Source organism: Galleria mellonella, unplaced genomic scaffold (genome assembly GCF_026898425.1).
Source record: "Galleria mellonella isolate WM207_F2 unplaced genomic scaffold, CSIRO_AGI_GalMel_v1 utg117, whole genome shotgun sequence".
Taxonomy (NCBI): domain Eukaryota; kingdom Metazoa; phylum Arthropoda; class Insecta; order Lepidoptera; family Pyralidae; genus Galleria; species Galleria mellonella.
The window spans coordinates 8753225-8769147 of record NW_026441980.1 but is presented as its reverse complement, the minus strand read 5'-3'; the positions used below and the strand labels follow the sequence as shown (position 1 = coordinate 8769147).

At 31.4% G+C, this 15923-nt stretch overlaps 2 protein-coding genes across 2 annotated transcripts; one reads left to right on the top strand and one right to left on the bottom strand.

Annotated features, from left to right (window-relative positions):
- Window positions 1–672: 672 nt before the first annotated feature.
- Window positions 673–7533, bottom strand: LOC113511676 (eukaryotic translation initiation factor 3 subunit G-like). The gene is made up of 6 exons (XM_026895357.3): window positions 7373–7533; window positions 5277–5465; window positions 4110–4274; window positions 1988–2111; window positions 1570–1784; window positions 673–955 (listed from the first exon to the last, which is right to left on the bottom strand). The coding sequence occupies exons 2-6, from the start codon at window positions 5463–5465 to the stop codon at window positions 812–814; spliced, it is 837 nt and encodes a 278-aa protein (XP_026751158.1). The 5' UTR covers window positions 7373–7533; the 3' UTR covers window positions 673–811.
- A 383-nt stretch (window positions 7534–7916) lies between these two features.
- Window positions 7917–14239, top strand: LOC113511760 (band 4.1-like protein 5). The gene is made up of 2 exons (XM_052897572.1): window positions 7917–8059; window positions 10484–14239. The coding sequence occupies exon 2, from the start codon at window positions 10503–10505 to the stop codon at window positions 12519–12521; it is 2019 nt and encodes a 672-aa protein (XP_052753532.1). The 5' UTR covers window positions 7917–8059; window positions 10484–10502; the 3' UTR covers window positions 12522–14239.
- The last annotated feature ends 1684 nt before the right edge of the window (window positions 14240–15923 follow it).

Below are 15923 nucleotides of genomic sequence, written 5' to 3'. Positions count from 1 at the left end.
CCATTATTTACTATTACTATGAGGTCACATGCTGTCTAATAAATCTTGTAAGATCTGTTTCAATTAGCTGTACCTGCAATTATTTCTGCATAGACAAGTGCAAAATTCTAAAATTGTGACCCATTTCTAAAGCAGCACACATAATTTCATTATTTCTGAACCAATTGGATTGAAACAAAGACTAAATGTTACAGAAACCTTGCTAATTGAAAATCACATTCAAATTGGTTCAGCAGTTTCAGAATAGTCAACTAACAAGCACAATTTTTAATAGACTAAAATCTTAAGAACTTTTTTTGCCTCGGTAACATGTGTTTCTGAAACATTTATTAGAAGAGTAAATAAAGGCACTGGCAATGCCAAACGCTTATATTTGTGGGTAAAGGTGTCCCTGACGAATTGACAAACCTAACTTTCAGACATTCTCATTGAGGCTGGCATAGTTACCCAGGCATACTGAAGTCTCAACAAAATTTAAAAAAAAATATAAAAAAAAGTCTGCCAGTACATCAACAACTATAAGTATGTACATGCATATTGTTTTTAAAAAATAATTATAGACATGACTTACCATTTTGTTATATGTACAGATGTAGATAGATCATACAGTAAAGCAAAAAGGACTTGCATTATATATGGGTATATAATATAATGCAAATGAAATAAAATACCTAAAGAAAATATTATTTATTTGCTTTCAAGGTTTCCATAGTGGTTCTATATAAAAACTTGATCTTCTAAGTGGAAATTATAGCACGGATATAATAGATGGTAAAAGTTTGTATTATATAAAAAGATAAAGAATTGTAGTTTAATTATTTTGAGGTGGTTTTGACCATTCCACATTCAAAATCAGATGATCATAGCCATAGCCGTTAAGAGTTTGAATAGCCTTTGCAGCGTCAGCACGAAATTTGAAGTGTACATAAGCAAAGCCTTTGCAACGACCAGTACTCTGAAAATAAAAATATAAAAATCAATCTCTATTAATATTCCTTAATTATTATTAATATGTCTACTATAGCTCTACCTAAATGTGGTGGCTCATTGATTATTATTTTTCAAATATCACATCTTCCTCTGAAGGAGGAGAGTAGGTCAATTAACCCCTTGCAAAAGTCTTTAGTTACGGTTCACAACCTCAACGAGAGATACCGATGCAATGTTAAAGCATCAAGGAACATAACTTGCTATATCTTTTCTAGATCTTTCTGAATCACGATTCCTGTATTTATTCTGACTGGTCAGGATAAGAGTGTTCACTGACAAAACAAAAAATATTTTGAAAGAAATATTGGCTGGTAGTAATTTGAATTATGCATTTTAAATGTTAATATTTGAGATTTCATTAATATTATTAGACTACTAGCTGTCCCGACAAATGTTGATTTGCTCCCTAACACCACCTACCAGTTTAATTTTTTTTCTTGATGGAATAAAAAGTATCCCATCTCTCATATTAGAATAAACAACCTAAATTTATAGAATTTTATTAAATTTCGTTGAGCAATTTCAGAAATTAGCACGACCAAACATTAACACAGTATCTATATATAGATTGATTTATACCTTTTCTTTGGCAAGATAGAGCTTTTGAACTGGACCAAAACCTTTGACAAGATCGTCAAGGTCAGCCTCCACCGCACAGTTACTAAGATTGGAGATACGAATCGCCGCCACATCATCACGGCGGGCGCCTGGCGGTTCACGCCCTGCACCACGCCCAGCGCCTCCCTCACGCATAAATGGCGTAACATACTTATTGGTAGCCGGTGCTTTGGCCTCTATAAAATAGAAAACATCTTAAGTTAATTATATGTACACATACAGTCCAACAACAAAATATTCATACATTTAAAAATAATCTGTAATCTTAATATATATAAGTTGTGTTCAGAATTGACTAAATAGTTTTGTTTGACTAAGAGCATACAAAAGTTTGGTTTCTCACCAAACTTGCTACTGTCCAAAACAAAAAGTATTTTACCTGCTGCTTTGGCAGCTTCACTAGCTTTAGCCTGAGCCAGTTGAGAGTGCATGAAAGGACAGCTTAAAGTCCAGTGATCTCCTTGGCATGTTCGACACTTGAAGATCACACTGCTTGTTTGAGGCTGCACACAAATAAACAAATTTTATTAATATATTGTACATGAAAACATACAATTACATTTATTAGATGTATTTATAACTCAACACACTCATATATTTGAAGCAAAAGCTTTTCAATTTATATACTGTACAGAAGTATATCGTATGTTTGTGTTAATAACTAAGATCCATAATTTGATATTGAAAGTTTGGTTATTTTTAATTTATTATAAATATAATTTTACAACTTTTTAAAGTGTGTTATGTTAGCTCATATATAATCAACCGACTTCAAAAGACAGAGGTTCTCAATTTGGTTGTATTTCTTTTATGTTTATTACCTCGGAATTCTGTCATGTCAGTTTACCAATTTGAAAAAATTTTTTTTTATACCACTGAGGTGGCAAATAAGCATACGGCCCACCTGATGGTAAGTGGTTACCATAGCCTATGAACACCTGCAATACCAGAGGTATTACGCGTGCGTTGCCGACCCTGAAGAAACCTTTTTACCCCCCTTTTGAAGAACCCCATGCTATAGACACTTGGGAAAACCTCGGCAGGGAGCTCATTCCATAACCTGAGTGTTCATGGAAGGAAGCATCTCTGAAACCGCGCTTTACGCGACCATTGAGTCTGTAGGACATGAGGATGATCTCCCTGTCGATGGCGAGCCGTACGATGGTAGAAAATGGCTATGGGCATCATATTGAACAATTCCTCTGAGCACAATCCGTTGTACAAGCGGTAGAACACGTAGAGTGAGGCAAAATCTCTCCTAAGACTTAAGGGTTAGATACCGCTTGTAAGCCTGAGATCATCGACAATTCTCATAGCTCGTCGTTGCAACGAGTAGAAGGGTTCAAGCTGGTATTTAGGCGCTCCCGCCCATAAGTGACAGCAATACTCCATGTGGAACTGGATTTGTGATTTGTAGAGCATTAATCGCTGATCCGGCGTGAAGTAATGCTTCGTTCTATTGAGCACATCGAGTTTTTTGGATGCTAGCTTCACCTTACCTTCAAGGTGGCCACGGAATTGTACATCACTAGAGATATCGACACCAAGGATCCCAATGCTTTTAGAGATGTTAAGAGACGTGCCTTGGTACTGTGGAGCTACAGCAAATGGGGTTTTTTAGCAGTAAATGCGCAAGCTTGTGTCTTTAAACCCGCTAGGTTTAAACTGAACTAACTAGTGAACGTGTTTTTTGGATGTGACTGAAGAGGTTTTAAACAAGCTGGAACGTTTACAAAATCTAGCTATTAGGTTCATCTTTGGTTTTCGTAAATACGATCACGTGTCTGCCTTTCGCAACCAGTTAAAGTGGCTCCCTATCCGACTTCGACGTGATATGCACATCCTTTCTTTCCTTTATAACACCCCAATTCTCCATCGTACCTCCACTCCCGGTTTAAATTATTACCACCACCAGTCCGTCCTAAACGCTTCTGTCAAGTTCAGTTCAGGATGCTCAAAACTTCCTGTGTATAGGACACATTTTATGGGCAACTCTTTCTCGTAACGAGCTGTCCTGTTATGGAACAAACTCCCTTCCCACATACAAGAGAGTCCCTCTATTACCTTTTTCAAGAAAAGGTTGAAATCACATTTTCTTTTGGGCAATTTCGATAGAAGACCCCGATGCCAGATCTGGTTACAAGTCTTTGCAATATCAAGACCGACAGCGAGCGCCTTACCCTGGCCCTCAATGGCTGACGCCCATCGGTGCGTAAGATATACCAAGCGGTCACCAGTTGAGCGACTATGGCGAAAGCCGTAGTGGCGGTCACTCAATAATTCTTTTTTTATTTGAAAGTATATACAGATTGGTCCCACAGGAATTTTGTCAAAATTGGATCAGTATTTTAGTTTTTAGATATTTATATAATATCTATATAATATAATATATATAATAAGTGATTTTGTCAAAATTTAAGTTGGCTCTTTTGTGGGGCACAATCATTAAATATTTTTATTTATTATATCAATATATTTATATATTAAATCCATCTACTTACTTTCAGACCATCCAGTTCACCATCATCGGGGCGTTGACTCTCCTCTTTGCTAGTAATAAATTGCATGTACACATCTTCAGAAACATTGGTGGTAGCAGGGTTGGGTCCTGGTTTATCATTAGCAGAATCTCCAAATTTACTCCAGGTTTTGCGTTTTGCAATACTCTGAAAATGCAGGTTATAAATTACGTATAACTATAAGTTAATGGCCTGGCTTAATCAAGCTATTAATATAGTACTAGCGGTCCGTCCCGGCTTTGCACGGGTGAACATTTTTACAACAATTTACACTTTCGAATGGAATATACCTTTGGAAAAATCAAAAATAAAAAATAAATAAAGGTAAAATAGAAGGAATGAGGGGAAGAGGGAGACCGAGACATAGTTACATCAGGCAGATCAAAGAAGGAGTTGGTGTTGTGTCGTATCAAGAGGTGAAGAGACTCACTGAAAATCATAGTGAGTGGCAAGAGCTTCACCGACAAGAGCGCAGCTCTTAAATAGGGTAGATAGATATGACTTATTAAATTCGTAAATTAAAAAAATAATCTATATAAATTGAAACAGTTTTGAAAACAATATGATTTATTTGGATAAGGATTTAAACAGAAGTATGAATAACATGGTGTAATCTTGGTTGGTATTTCTATCAACTTTAAAATGTAAAATGTGGTTATTGTGACATAACAATAATAGCTGGACATATAGTATCACAAAGTTTTTTGTAGTTATTGATATTTTCTTCAATATTGTAGAACATACTTTTGTTCTATCACCAATAGTTTCCGCAGCGCATGCAACGGAAACTATTGGTGATAGAACAAAATATATATATTTTATAGCATTTTTTACACCTTGAGTTACATTACTAGAGTTTTATTAAGGATCCCTTATCTTTTCTAGCAATAAATATAGCCTATGTAGTAACATAGGTTACCCTGAGTACAGGATGAATGTAGCTTTCTAATGGTGAAAGAATTTTTGAAATCAGCAAAGTAGTTTTTGAGTTTATTCATTACAAACATACATACACACAAAAATTCAAATCTTTCCTCTTTATAATATTAGTGTAGATAATACAGATAACTAAATTTCAAGCTATATGCTAACTAATATTAACTTTATTTTTTTTCAAACTTTTGGAATATATATAGTAGCAATAATTACCTTAGAAACAACTCGTTTTTCAATTTTATATGTCCGAACAATTTTCACCTTCTTGTTGTCATTATCATATTTATACTCTGTAACAATCTTCAGACCATTTTCTACTACCTCTGATGGTGGTGGAAGTGCTCCTTGATCTATCTCAACCTCATCAGCCCATGAGGACTGGATGTCATCTGCGACTGGCATCTGTCAATATTCATCAATTGAAACAAGATATTTTAACAGTAATATGTAATTATATACATATTATTGTAGTGGTTATCTTTATAGTCTTTGGTTCTTTATTGTAATTCCAAAGTCTATTAAAACTTATTTAAATGTAATAAATATATACATAAAGAATTTGACCTAATTTTAAAAATTGACAAAAGTTACTATTATTGATATTAAATAGAAGTAGATATATTCAATCATATTTTTGAGTAAAAAATGAATGAATATAATAATTTATGATTAGAATTGTATTTATTTCTGATTAATATAATTAAATTGTAATATGACAATGTTTGTAGATGAGATATATTTAAGAAAAATTTATATGTAAAAATATAAAAAGGTCACAATAAGAGCAAAAGAAGCCAAAATCTGTATGTTTGGTCTGGCATCATGCAAAAACTACTGTACCAAATTTAATGTGATTTTTAGAATTGTATTTCAAATCAAATCAAATCAAATCATATTTATTCGCTTGCTACATGGTACAATAAGACGTTACATACATATACAGGCACATAACATGCAGCACCCCGCAGAGGTATGCAAATGTTAAAATGGTTTTAAGTCTACATTATATTACAATTATAAGTCCAAACATTTTCCAAATTACATTATTCTCTATGTCAAATTATCATATAAACTTATGGTTTCTATTTTAAGTAATTTTTAATACATTGCATCTTTTATTACATTTTTTGTCATTTAAATATTCAATAACTGTATAATAGCACTTTTCCAAAAGAAAGTGAAATAAGTTTGATCTAAATCTCTCTATCGGAAGATCCTTTATTTTTTCTAAAAGTCTAACTTAAAAACTGTATTTTTTTATCTTGATATATTATCTAAAAGTGATCTAATTAATTGGTTTCTTGCTTCTTAAAACTATGCATATGAAGTAGAATATACATATATATATGTAATGATGTAATACTGCAAACAGTATTTTGTAGTAATTTATCATGTTTGACATATATATAACAAAGGGAAATACTTAAATAAAGTTGGTCTTAAATTTTTATAATACTACTAAAACACATACACACACACACACACACACACACACACACACACAAACACTATTTAAGATTGTATTGTACAATAAAGTACTACAAATAAATACTTTTCTAAGAATGTAAAATAAACAGAGGAACAACCTTATTGACTTTCCATCAAATCAATATGATATCAAATGATAACAATCACCTACAACCATACAACATAAGATTACTGTGCCTTTTACAGAGAATTAAAAGCAAAAATAATTAAAAATGTTTATGGTTTTAATTAATATATATACATAGATATAATTAACAGATATAAGATCAACCTTAGGATAACTTATAGAATTAAGATCTTATACTGAAGAGGATAGGGATAAAAAGCAAAAATAGCACAAGAAGACAAAAGTGCTCATTTTTTAGTTTTAAAACCCTATCTACTGACCAAAATCTCTTTTTTACAGTGGGTTGGTTAATTAAAAATTTTTTGGAAATTTTTAATTGTCTTCGTCTACTCAGTATAACACTAGGGGACTTTGTACATAAAAAACCTATTTCCTTCCATTCTTTGGATATTTACAAAGCCCTTCATGTATTTCAATATCACATGAAGAAAAATTGAGAACAATACTAATAAAAACTTTAAACTCATTAATATTTATATTTGACATTTTATTGTTATGTTGCTTCGTTTTTCTATCTTAAAATACCTATTTTAAAACATCAGAATATTCTGTGAAATTATCTACTTAATCATCTCGAAGCATTTAGCTGAAGTTGGGAGTCAGAGAAACATCACACATCATAACCTTCCAAGGTTAGGATAACAATGCAATATCCAAAAACCTTTAAGAGAGATCAATATTGTACAGTACTTACAGTTAAATTATGATATAGTATAATTTGGAATTCCTCAGTTATTTATAAAATCTTAATTATAAAAGTTCGACACCACGTAAAACCACGCAAGATATAATCCAGTCAAGTCAATAGAATGAGTAGAATCTAAGAACAAGTAATTACATAGAAGAAATAATAAAATAAAATTTGTAAATTATATAGTTGCCTCCTTTCTTCCTATGTAAATATAATTAGTAAAAAGAGGACGAAAGATACATCATCAGTTGCTATTTTTCTCAATTGAAAATATAAAATATATGAAAAACGTTTTGCATAAAGTGTGTCGAATATATAATCTATATAGTAATGTAAAATTTGTTATTGATAAATAATTGATATATCAAACATTTTCTAAAATTATAAAGTCATGGTAAAAAATTAATAAAGTATATTTAAAATTTTAGTGATTAGAAACCAATCATGTTTTTTAATATTCATGCACGTAGAAAGAGATTGCTAATATAGGTATTATTCTTAATCTTTGTTGGTAGATCAATGTGACTGAACTAATCATTTCAATCAATCAGTCAGTAATCGGTGATGTTGGATTTTCTTTAAATTTTTATTTTGTAATGTTATTTTTTATTTTATTCTTCAGTGCATAATTTAATAGACTTCAGTTTTTTATGTAAAATCACAAACTTTCGGATAATATCAGAGATTCTGGTGAGTATATTTAAGAAATAATTCGTTTGGTCCTTTTATTTTCGTCAACTAAATTTTGTCATTCCAAAGCTACTTTGCATTGCAAGTTGCAAGTTTGCACAATCAAGTTTTTGTGATGTATGGGCTTGACGAAAGATAGACTGTTAGTAGAGTTCATCTATCATAATGTATAGCACAAATGAATGTTATAATTGACTTAAAGGAACAAACAATTCAATTAAAAGAAATATTAAAGTTAGTTATACATAGCTCATAAATTATTTGTATTTCAGTTGTTTTATTAACTTTTGTTAATAAATATTATTGAAATCAAAATAAGTTTAATAGGTTTTTTTTTTTTTATTTTAATAGCATATTACTTGACTCAATGGTTTACTTTATTAACCCTAAAGTGGGCGCGGTATAAGCATTTTGCCGCCCGCGTTAAAAAAACGTTAATAATTTGTAAAACAATTAGCGATTAGTTTTGCGTTTTTTTGTAGCTGCCCCAAATTTCGTTTGCAACACGCGCTGAAAGGCTGCATGCCATCAGTGCGCGGGGAATCGCTTAAGGAGAAGGCGGTTACAATCAGGTATCGCCAGGAGGCAAATTGCTCACCACACGCCCACTAACGTATATAAAAATTGTATCATATATTTTTTGTCAAATTTTGCTATCAAAAAATTTTGCTATCTTATGTTCCAAACAAAAAGCAAAAAAAAGTAGTATTACTATTATCAACTTTGTATGAAATTTGTATAAAATTGATGAAATACCGGGCCTGCTACAAAACCTGCACTTATAACATTTTATAATGATACGAAAGGTGGTGTTGACGTCGTAGAAGTTCGTTCTGTTGGAAGAAAGACCAGCAGATGGCCAATGAGGTTGTTTTTTTTTGTTCTGGTTTATACCAGTAAACAGCCAAATTATTTACAAAGCTAATACTGGACACTTGATGCTACGCCGACAGTAGTTAAAAGAGATTGCCATGGTCCTAGCCAAGTAATATGTGACCACAAGGTCATCAATTGATACATTAAATATTCCTTAAGGTATCAAATTGCTCGCTTTGTATCTATAGAAAAAACATCATCTTCAAAAAAGGAGGGCAGATGCAGTATATATCCAGCAAAGAAAAATAGGCGCACCAAAAAAGGGTGCTGCAGATGCTCAAAGTTACTGTGCGTTGAATATTGCACATACCTATGTGAATGTGAATCTGAAAAAGACTCCATTTTCCGCACTTAGCCTCTCACTTGGGGCATTGTGCGTATGAGTCGTGGCTAGTGCAGGCAATCTAGCTCCGTCCAGAAGCGCAGAAGCTTCCTGGGTTCTTCACAGGCCTCACGGAGCGACCTCACCATTCCGAGGATTTCTAAACGTTAATGGGCCACAGCCTCTACTTGCACATACCTATGTGAAGACTGCTTCAATCAAGCATGTCCTGGCGATTTAGAAAACATATAATTTTGTTGTTTTTTTTTTCCATTTTTTTCAGTATTATAGAGTATTATATAGAATAAGCTAAAAAAGTCAATGAAAATATTAAATTTTCCTAAAAATTTTGTAAACCAAAGTTCTTCCCAACATAGATTAATAAATACGTTAATTTATCATTACTTATTTGTATATTAATTAAATCCTGAGAACAAAAACTAATTCAATAGCTTTATTTCTACTTAAAATGTTTATGAAAAGAGGCGGCAAAATGCTCCCCACGCGTCCACTGACGTTTCGTAAAAAGACGCGCCCACTCTAGGGTTAAACTAATATAATAAAGAGGAAAAATTTAGGTTTTTGTTTGTAATATATAAACTCAAAAATACTTAATGGATTTTAAAAATTCTTCCACCTATATAAAGCTACATTATCAGTGAATATTATTATATGATATTGAGGGTATCAGTGACAAGAGTATTACTAGTAATGGGTCAAACCCCATTACTTACAATCCCCTCCCCCCTCCACACTAAGGTATTATACCTCTGTACCCTGTAATTGCAATTAATCATTATGATTAACATTATAGCAACTCTCTTTAGCAAAGCATGTTTGTTAAAAATAAAAAAATAAGTATGTATATAGTTGAATAAATTCCATTCTATAAGACTATCTAAAGTTTAGATTTAAGTGTCCTGAACTGGGAAACATTGTTTCGCTCTACAAAATATATTGAGGATAAATTATCAGAATACCATACTATTTCCCAAATTAGAGCACTATTCACTAAATTTCTTTAAAATTGGTTAAGAAGTTTCAGAGCTAATCTGATTAATGAACTTTGTTACATTGGATTTATGTTAGTTTTTCAGTGTTAATTTTAAAGTGATTTTGAGTTAAAGTTTTTATTGTATTTGAAACACCTTGTGTCTTGTAATAACAAAATATCTATTTACTTTATTTATAATTTCGATATTTTTATAATTTTTTAAATTTTGCAGGTGATTCCATAGAACAAAGATGTTGCGGTTCCTGAGTAGAAGAGGGCGCTCTTCGAGCCAGAACCGTAACAAACAAGGTCAGAAAACATCTATAAATAAAAACCTTATTCAATGCAAGGTTATGTTGCTTGATGAAACTGATTTATCGATAAATTTATCAAAAAAGGCTAGTGCTGGCGATTTATATGAGCAAGTTTTTTACTCATTAGATTTGATAGAAAAAGATTACTTTGGCCTGCAGTTCACTGATACAAATAATGTCAAACATTGGCTTGATCCAACTAAAACTATTAAAAAGCAAGTTAAAATTGGACCACCATATACTTTAAGATTAAAAGTAAAATTTTATTCCTCTGAACCAAATAATTTAAGAGAAGAATTGACAAGATATCAGTTCTTTTTGCAGCTGAAGAAAGACATTTTAGAAAGTAAATTGGAATGTCCTCATTCAACTGCAGTTGAGTTGGCTGCTTTAGCTCTACAATCAGAGCTGGGTGATTTTGATGAAACTGTGCACACACCAGCAACAGTATCAGAGTTTAGATTTGTACCAAACCAAACAGAGGAAATGGAGATAGAAATTTTAGAGGAGTACAAGAAATGTAAGGGCCTTACCCCTGCACAAGCTGAAGTAAATTATCTTAATAAAGCTAAGTGGCTTGAAATGTATGGTGTTGACATGCACATTGTTTTAGGTAAAGATGGATGTGAGTATCATTTAGGATTGACACCAACTGGAATATTGGTTTTTGAAGGTCCCCAAAAAATCGGACTCTTTTTTTGGCCTAAAATAAGCAAATTAGATTTTAAAAAGAAGAAATTAACTCTAGTGGTTGTTGAAGATGACGATCAAGGCCGGGAACAAGAACATACATTTGTTTTTCGTCTACACAATGAAAAAGCCTGCAAACATTTATGGAAATGTGCTGTTGAACATCATACTTTCTTCCGTTTGCGAGCACCAGTGAAAGGACCATCGGCCAGACAAAACTTCTTTAGAATGGGATCGCGATTCCAATATTCAGGTAAAACTGAATACCAAACTACTCAACAAAATCGTGCCAGACGTACTGTACAATTTGAGAGACGGCCTAGTCAACGTTTTGCTCGACGGCAAAGTCATGTGTTGAGAGAAAGGGAGAAGCAAAATAATGCTTCAAAAACTGAGACAAATGCTCAACCTGAGGCAGCAAGTGAAGTACCCAGTACATCTGCTGATGCACCAGTATCTATGTCTGATACTAGTGCTGGCACTTTATCCAGGAAGAGTAGTGCAAAATCACAAAGATCATCTCTAGTAGAAAGCGATGTAAAAGTAACCGAGGTTGGTGAACTGTCAACAAAGAATGTTATAAATGATGAACCTTCTGAAGAAGTCGCGATATCTAAAGATGACGCTATAAGTAACAAAGTTCTGTTTAAAGTTGAAAAGGTGGAGGAGAAGAGAAATAATCTTACTCAGCTAGTTCTCAATAAAACACCATGCAATTGCTCACCTGTTACAGAATCTAATCCATTGAATGATCTTTTGATGAGTTTAGTCAAAGAGAAACTGAATAATGATGATTCTAAAAATGAAGTGAAACGAGACCAGTTGGATTCTATTAGCGACAAGGAAGTACCTAACAATCAAGCAAAATGTTACTTGTCGTCAACTAAAGCTCTTCCTCCTGGTCAATTAAAATGTAATAATATATTGAAAGCTCGAGAAAATGAAGTAAAGATAATCAATGAATCTACGAATATCAATGTTTCTATACCGTCTACGCCATCACCAAAAATTTTAAATGAATCATTACCTTCTAATCCAATAAATTCTCAATATGTATCGATTGTTGTGGTTGAACCACCTCTTACTCAACCGAAACTAGCATCTCCTAAACCCATGGAGAGGAAAGAGGATACAACACCGAAATCTCAACCTATATCATCTCTATCGCCGTGGCTTGTTACTTCCGAACCAAGTTCTCCATCTGGCATAGGAGAAAAGGAAATCACAATAATTCATCGTAAATCTGTAATTACAACACAACTGTAGCTTATGGTAAAATAATTGTATTTATTTGATTTTATAAATTATGAATATTCAAATAATGTTATTTCAAAAATATATACACTCAAATATATTTACCCAATGTAGTTTTTAGATATGATACTTAATACGTACTTTGGATAGAATTTGCTTTAATTGCAAATTTATTTATCATAAATTTTGCTTATTTAAAAAAAAAATACATATTAACATAAACTCGCTTAGTCAACCTTTCTATATTACAACAGTTATAATATATTGCCGTCTTATCGAATTGAAGCGGCCAATTCTACAAACATGAACGCTGTATTTGTTTTTTCAACTGTTTTTATTGAAAAAATCTTAACGTATGCCTAGGCGCTAGTAGGTATTATAATATCTTGTCTCATATTGATCCTAACATGCAAAAATCAAGTTTTTAGACCATCTAGTGTATGTTATACGGATCAGTTGAGCGAGCGAGATATGTATCATTATTATTATGTATGTATGTACATAAAGGATAAAGTATTCTTCAACATATTTTGAATATTTTTTAATATGCTACTTACTATACTTATTATTCTTACTCTGGTTTATTTGATAAAGGATTCATTAATTAAAAGTAGGTAAATCAGTTATAATGTAGAATTAAATAAAAATAGTGATATATTTCGTGCCTGAAAATACTTTGAATTTACTATGAAACTTAATTACTTCAAGGCTAATGAAACGAACAACAGTTTGATGATGATGACATTAGCTCCTAGTACTCATCCATCTTCATTCCAAAACCCTGTTTGGGTTAGGCAGAGAGATCGAATATTTAAGAAGTTTTAATTTCTCTTTAAAGTTTCGACAGAAACCCTAAAGTGAGAAAACTTATAAAACTGGGATCTTTATTTATTAAATTAAGGTACTCTCTGAGAACAGTCAGTAATTTACCTATTTAATTTCTATCGATTGAATTGTTTGAAAACAATCAATTCCTAATTTGTTTTACTATTGGGTATCAGCAAACTGTTTTGTTGCCAAGTCAATTATTTATTTGATTACATTTTCATAAAGCTCTATTTAAACAGGTTATAGTTTAATTTTTATGTACTTATAAGTATGTAAGTTAATTTTAAACTTTCGCGTTGTTTACACATAATTTTAAATATACAATCGGGACTTACCGCGAGGAAAAGGTTTTACAGTTAAATAGTACCTACATACCATCTTCTTTATTGCCGACGTTTCGACGTGGATTGTACTACGTCATGGTCACGACAGAACTGAAGTGAGTGAAGTGATATAGGCTTTCATCAGTATGGAATTAGTATACTAAAAATATGCGATAATTTGTTTAAACGTAGTGTAGAGACCATGAGAGGGGTGTGTAGGGTGGCTCTAGATAATAATGGTAACAATGTGAGCGTAACCGAAGAGACTGCGCGAGCTGCCAGACGAAACCGCCGCTCACTTCAGTCACGAGATGGTACAATCCACATCGAAACGTTGGCAATAAAGAAGCAGGTATGTAGGTACTATTTACCCGTAAAAGCGTTAAATCTCGATTGTGTATTTAAAAATAGGATGTAAGTTAATACAAGTATCAAGCATTCCCTTATAGTTAATATTTTGCCAAGTTGATACCTGGCTAATTATTATAAATATACATGTGATAAATGTTTATAATGCCGTCCATTTTCTGGCTTAGATACTTAAATACATATATAGTAACATTCCTAATAAATATATATATATATATATATATATATATATATATATATATATATATATATATATATATATATATATATACATTTCATTTGATATTTTTAGTACAATGAAATTGTCAGTATTATGAACTCAATTATACATTTGTGCCATAGTTGTAGAGATTACTATCCAACTCATTTTATAAAATCACAGTAGGTTTCCACTAAATCCCGTTTTCATACATTATTTAATTATTAAGTTATAGGCATTATGCATACAAACATATCAAGTAATATATTAATTGTGCCAATTTTTTGGTCTTAATCCATTATAATAATAAGAGTACAATGTTGATTTTTGGGAACAATTTTATTTAAATAAATAACAATAACCTTTGGATAACGGTTTCTATCATTTAAAGTTAAAGAGTTTCCATTACGTAAGTGCCTACGTATTAATGATTTAGACAGCAACAGTCGTCTATTATTGCGATTTTTTGTGCACTTACTGTAAACTCAGAAATCTTATTCTCAATTTGAAATCTGTCGCACTCGCAAATATAATCGACCAGGCCTCTGCAGGATATGATACACCTGTTGTTGAATAATTAATGCTCTTTCAGTAGGTATATTTGGGAATCTTTATCTATTATTTCTTTACTTTTATTCTATTTCCTAAATTTTTAATGATGATTTCTGAGAAACTTTAGGACGTGCAATGGTGCTGGGAAAATATTTGTATTGAGTTTATGAAAATTTTTAAAAATGAGTATATTATTTTTCTTATACGACTAGTAATATGACAATATGTGTGATTGACATGATCATTAAAAATACATTTATAATAATAATGACTGATATGACTTAAAATTTATAATTTACGAATAACAATATTTGTGGTAATGCACTTAATTACTTAACTAGTAAAGCATGGATTTAACAAAAGTACCTTTTATGATGTATGTGTCTGTCTTACATATTATTATGGATGAAACAGATTATAAATTACTGTGTATTTTTAAACATTTTTGAGATAGTATATGTCACATTATTAGCATTTTTAAGTAATAAAAATGTATGAACTTGATTTAAGTAACTACGATTTTGTATTTGTAAAATATAATATATTCAAGCTTATTTAAATTATATTGGTATTATATGTTACTGTAAACTTTTTATAATCAGTATATAATAAAATACCAATGCTATTGAGTTGGTATAACACTAAATTGATACTACTTATTTTAATACCACGTATGCGCATTATTTATATATGTTTGCCGTAATTTGGCTAATACATTTATAAATTTTTATGCAATGATCAATTGAATAATAGGTATTATTCCTACTTGAGGTGCTAGTTATGAAATAAAAGTTTAGTTATAGCTAATATACATAATATAAATAATGCGTGAATGTAATGAACAATTGTACTTAAATGTCTTTATATTTTACTTAGGTCCTTTTATTTTATGATGGACAATAAAATATTTTATCGAGAAAAATGTATTTTATTCATTATAAATGTAAACTTAATGAATTACACGAACTTAAACCGTGGTTTATGAAGAAAACAGAGTATTAGGTTAAATAACAACTTAACTAATTTTCATATATTTTTTTTATGTGATATTAAGATAATCATTTAGTTCTGATATCTGTATTATGTACCCCTACACGGTCCGATATCTTCACGATGTAAGAAAGCAAAATATAACTAGCGTTT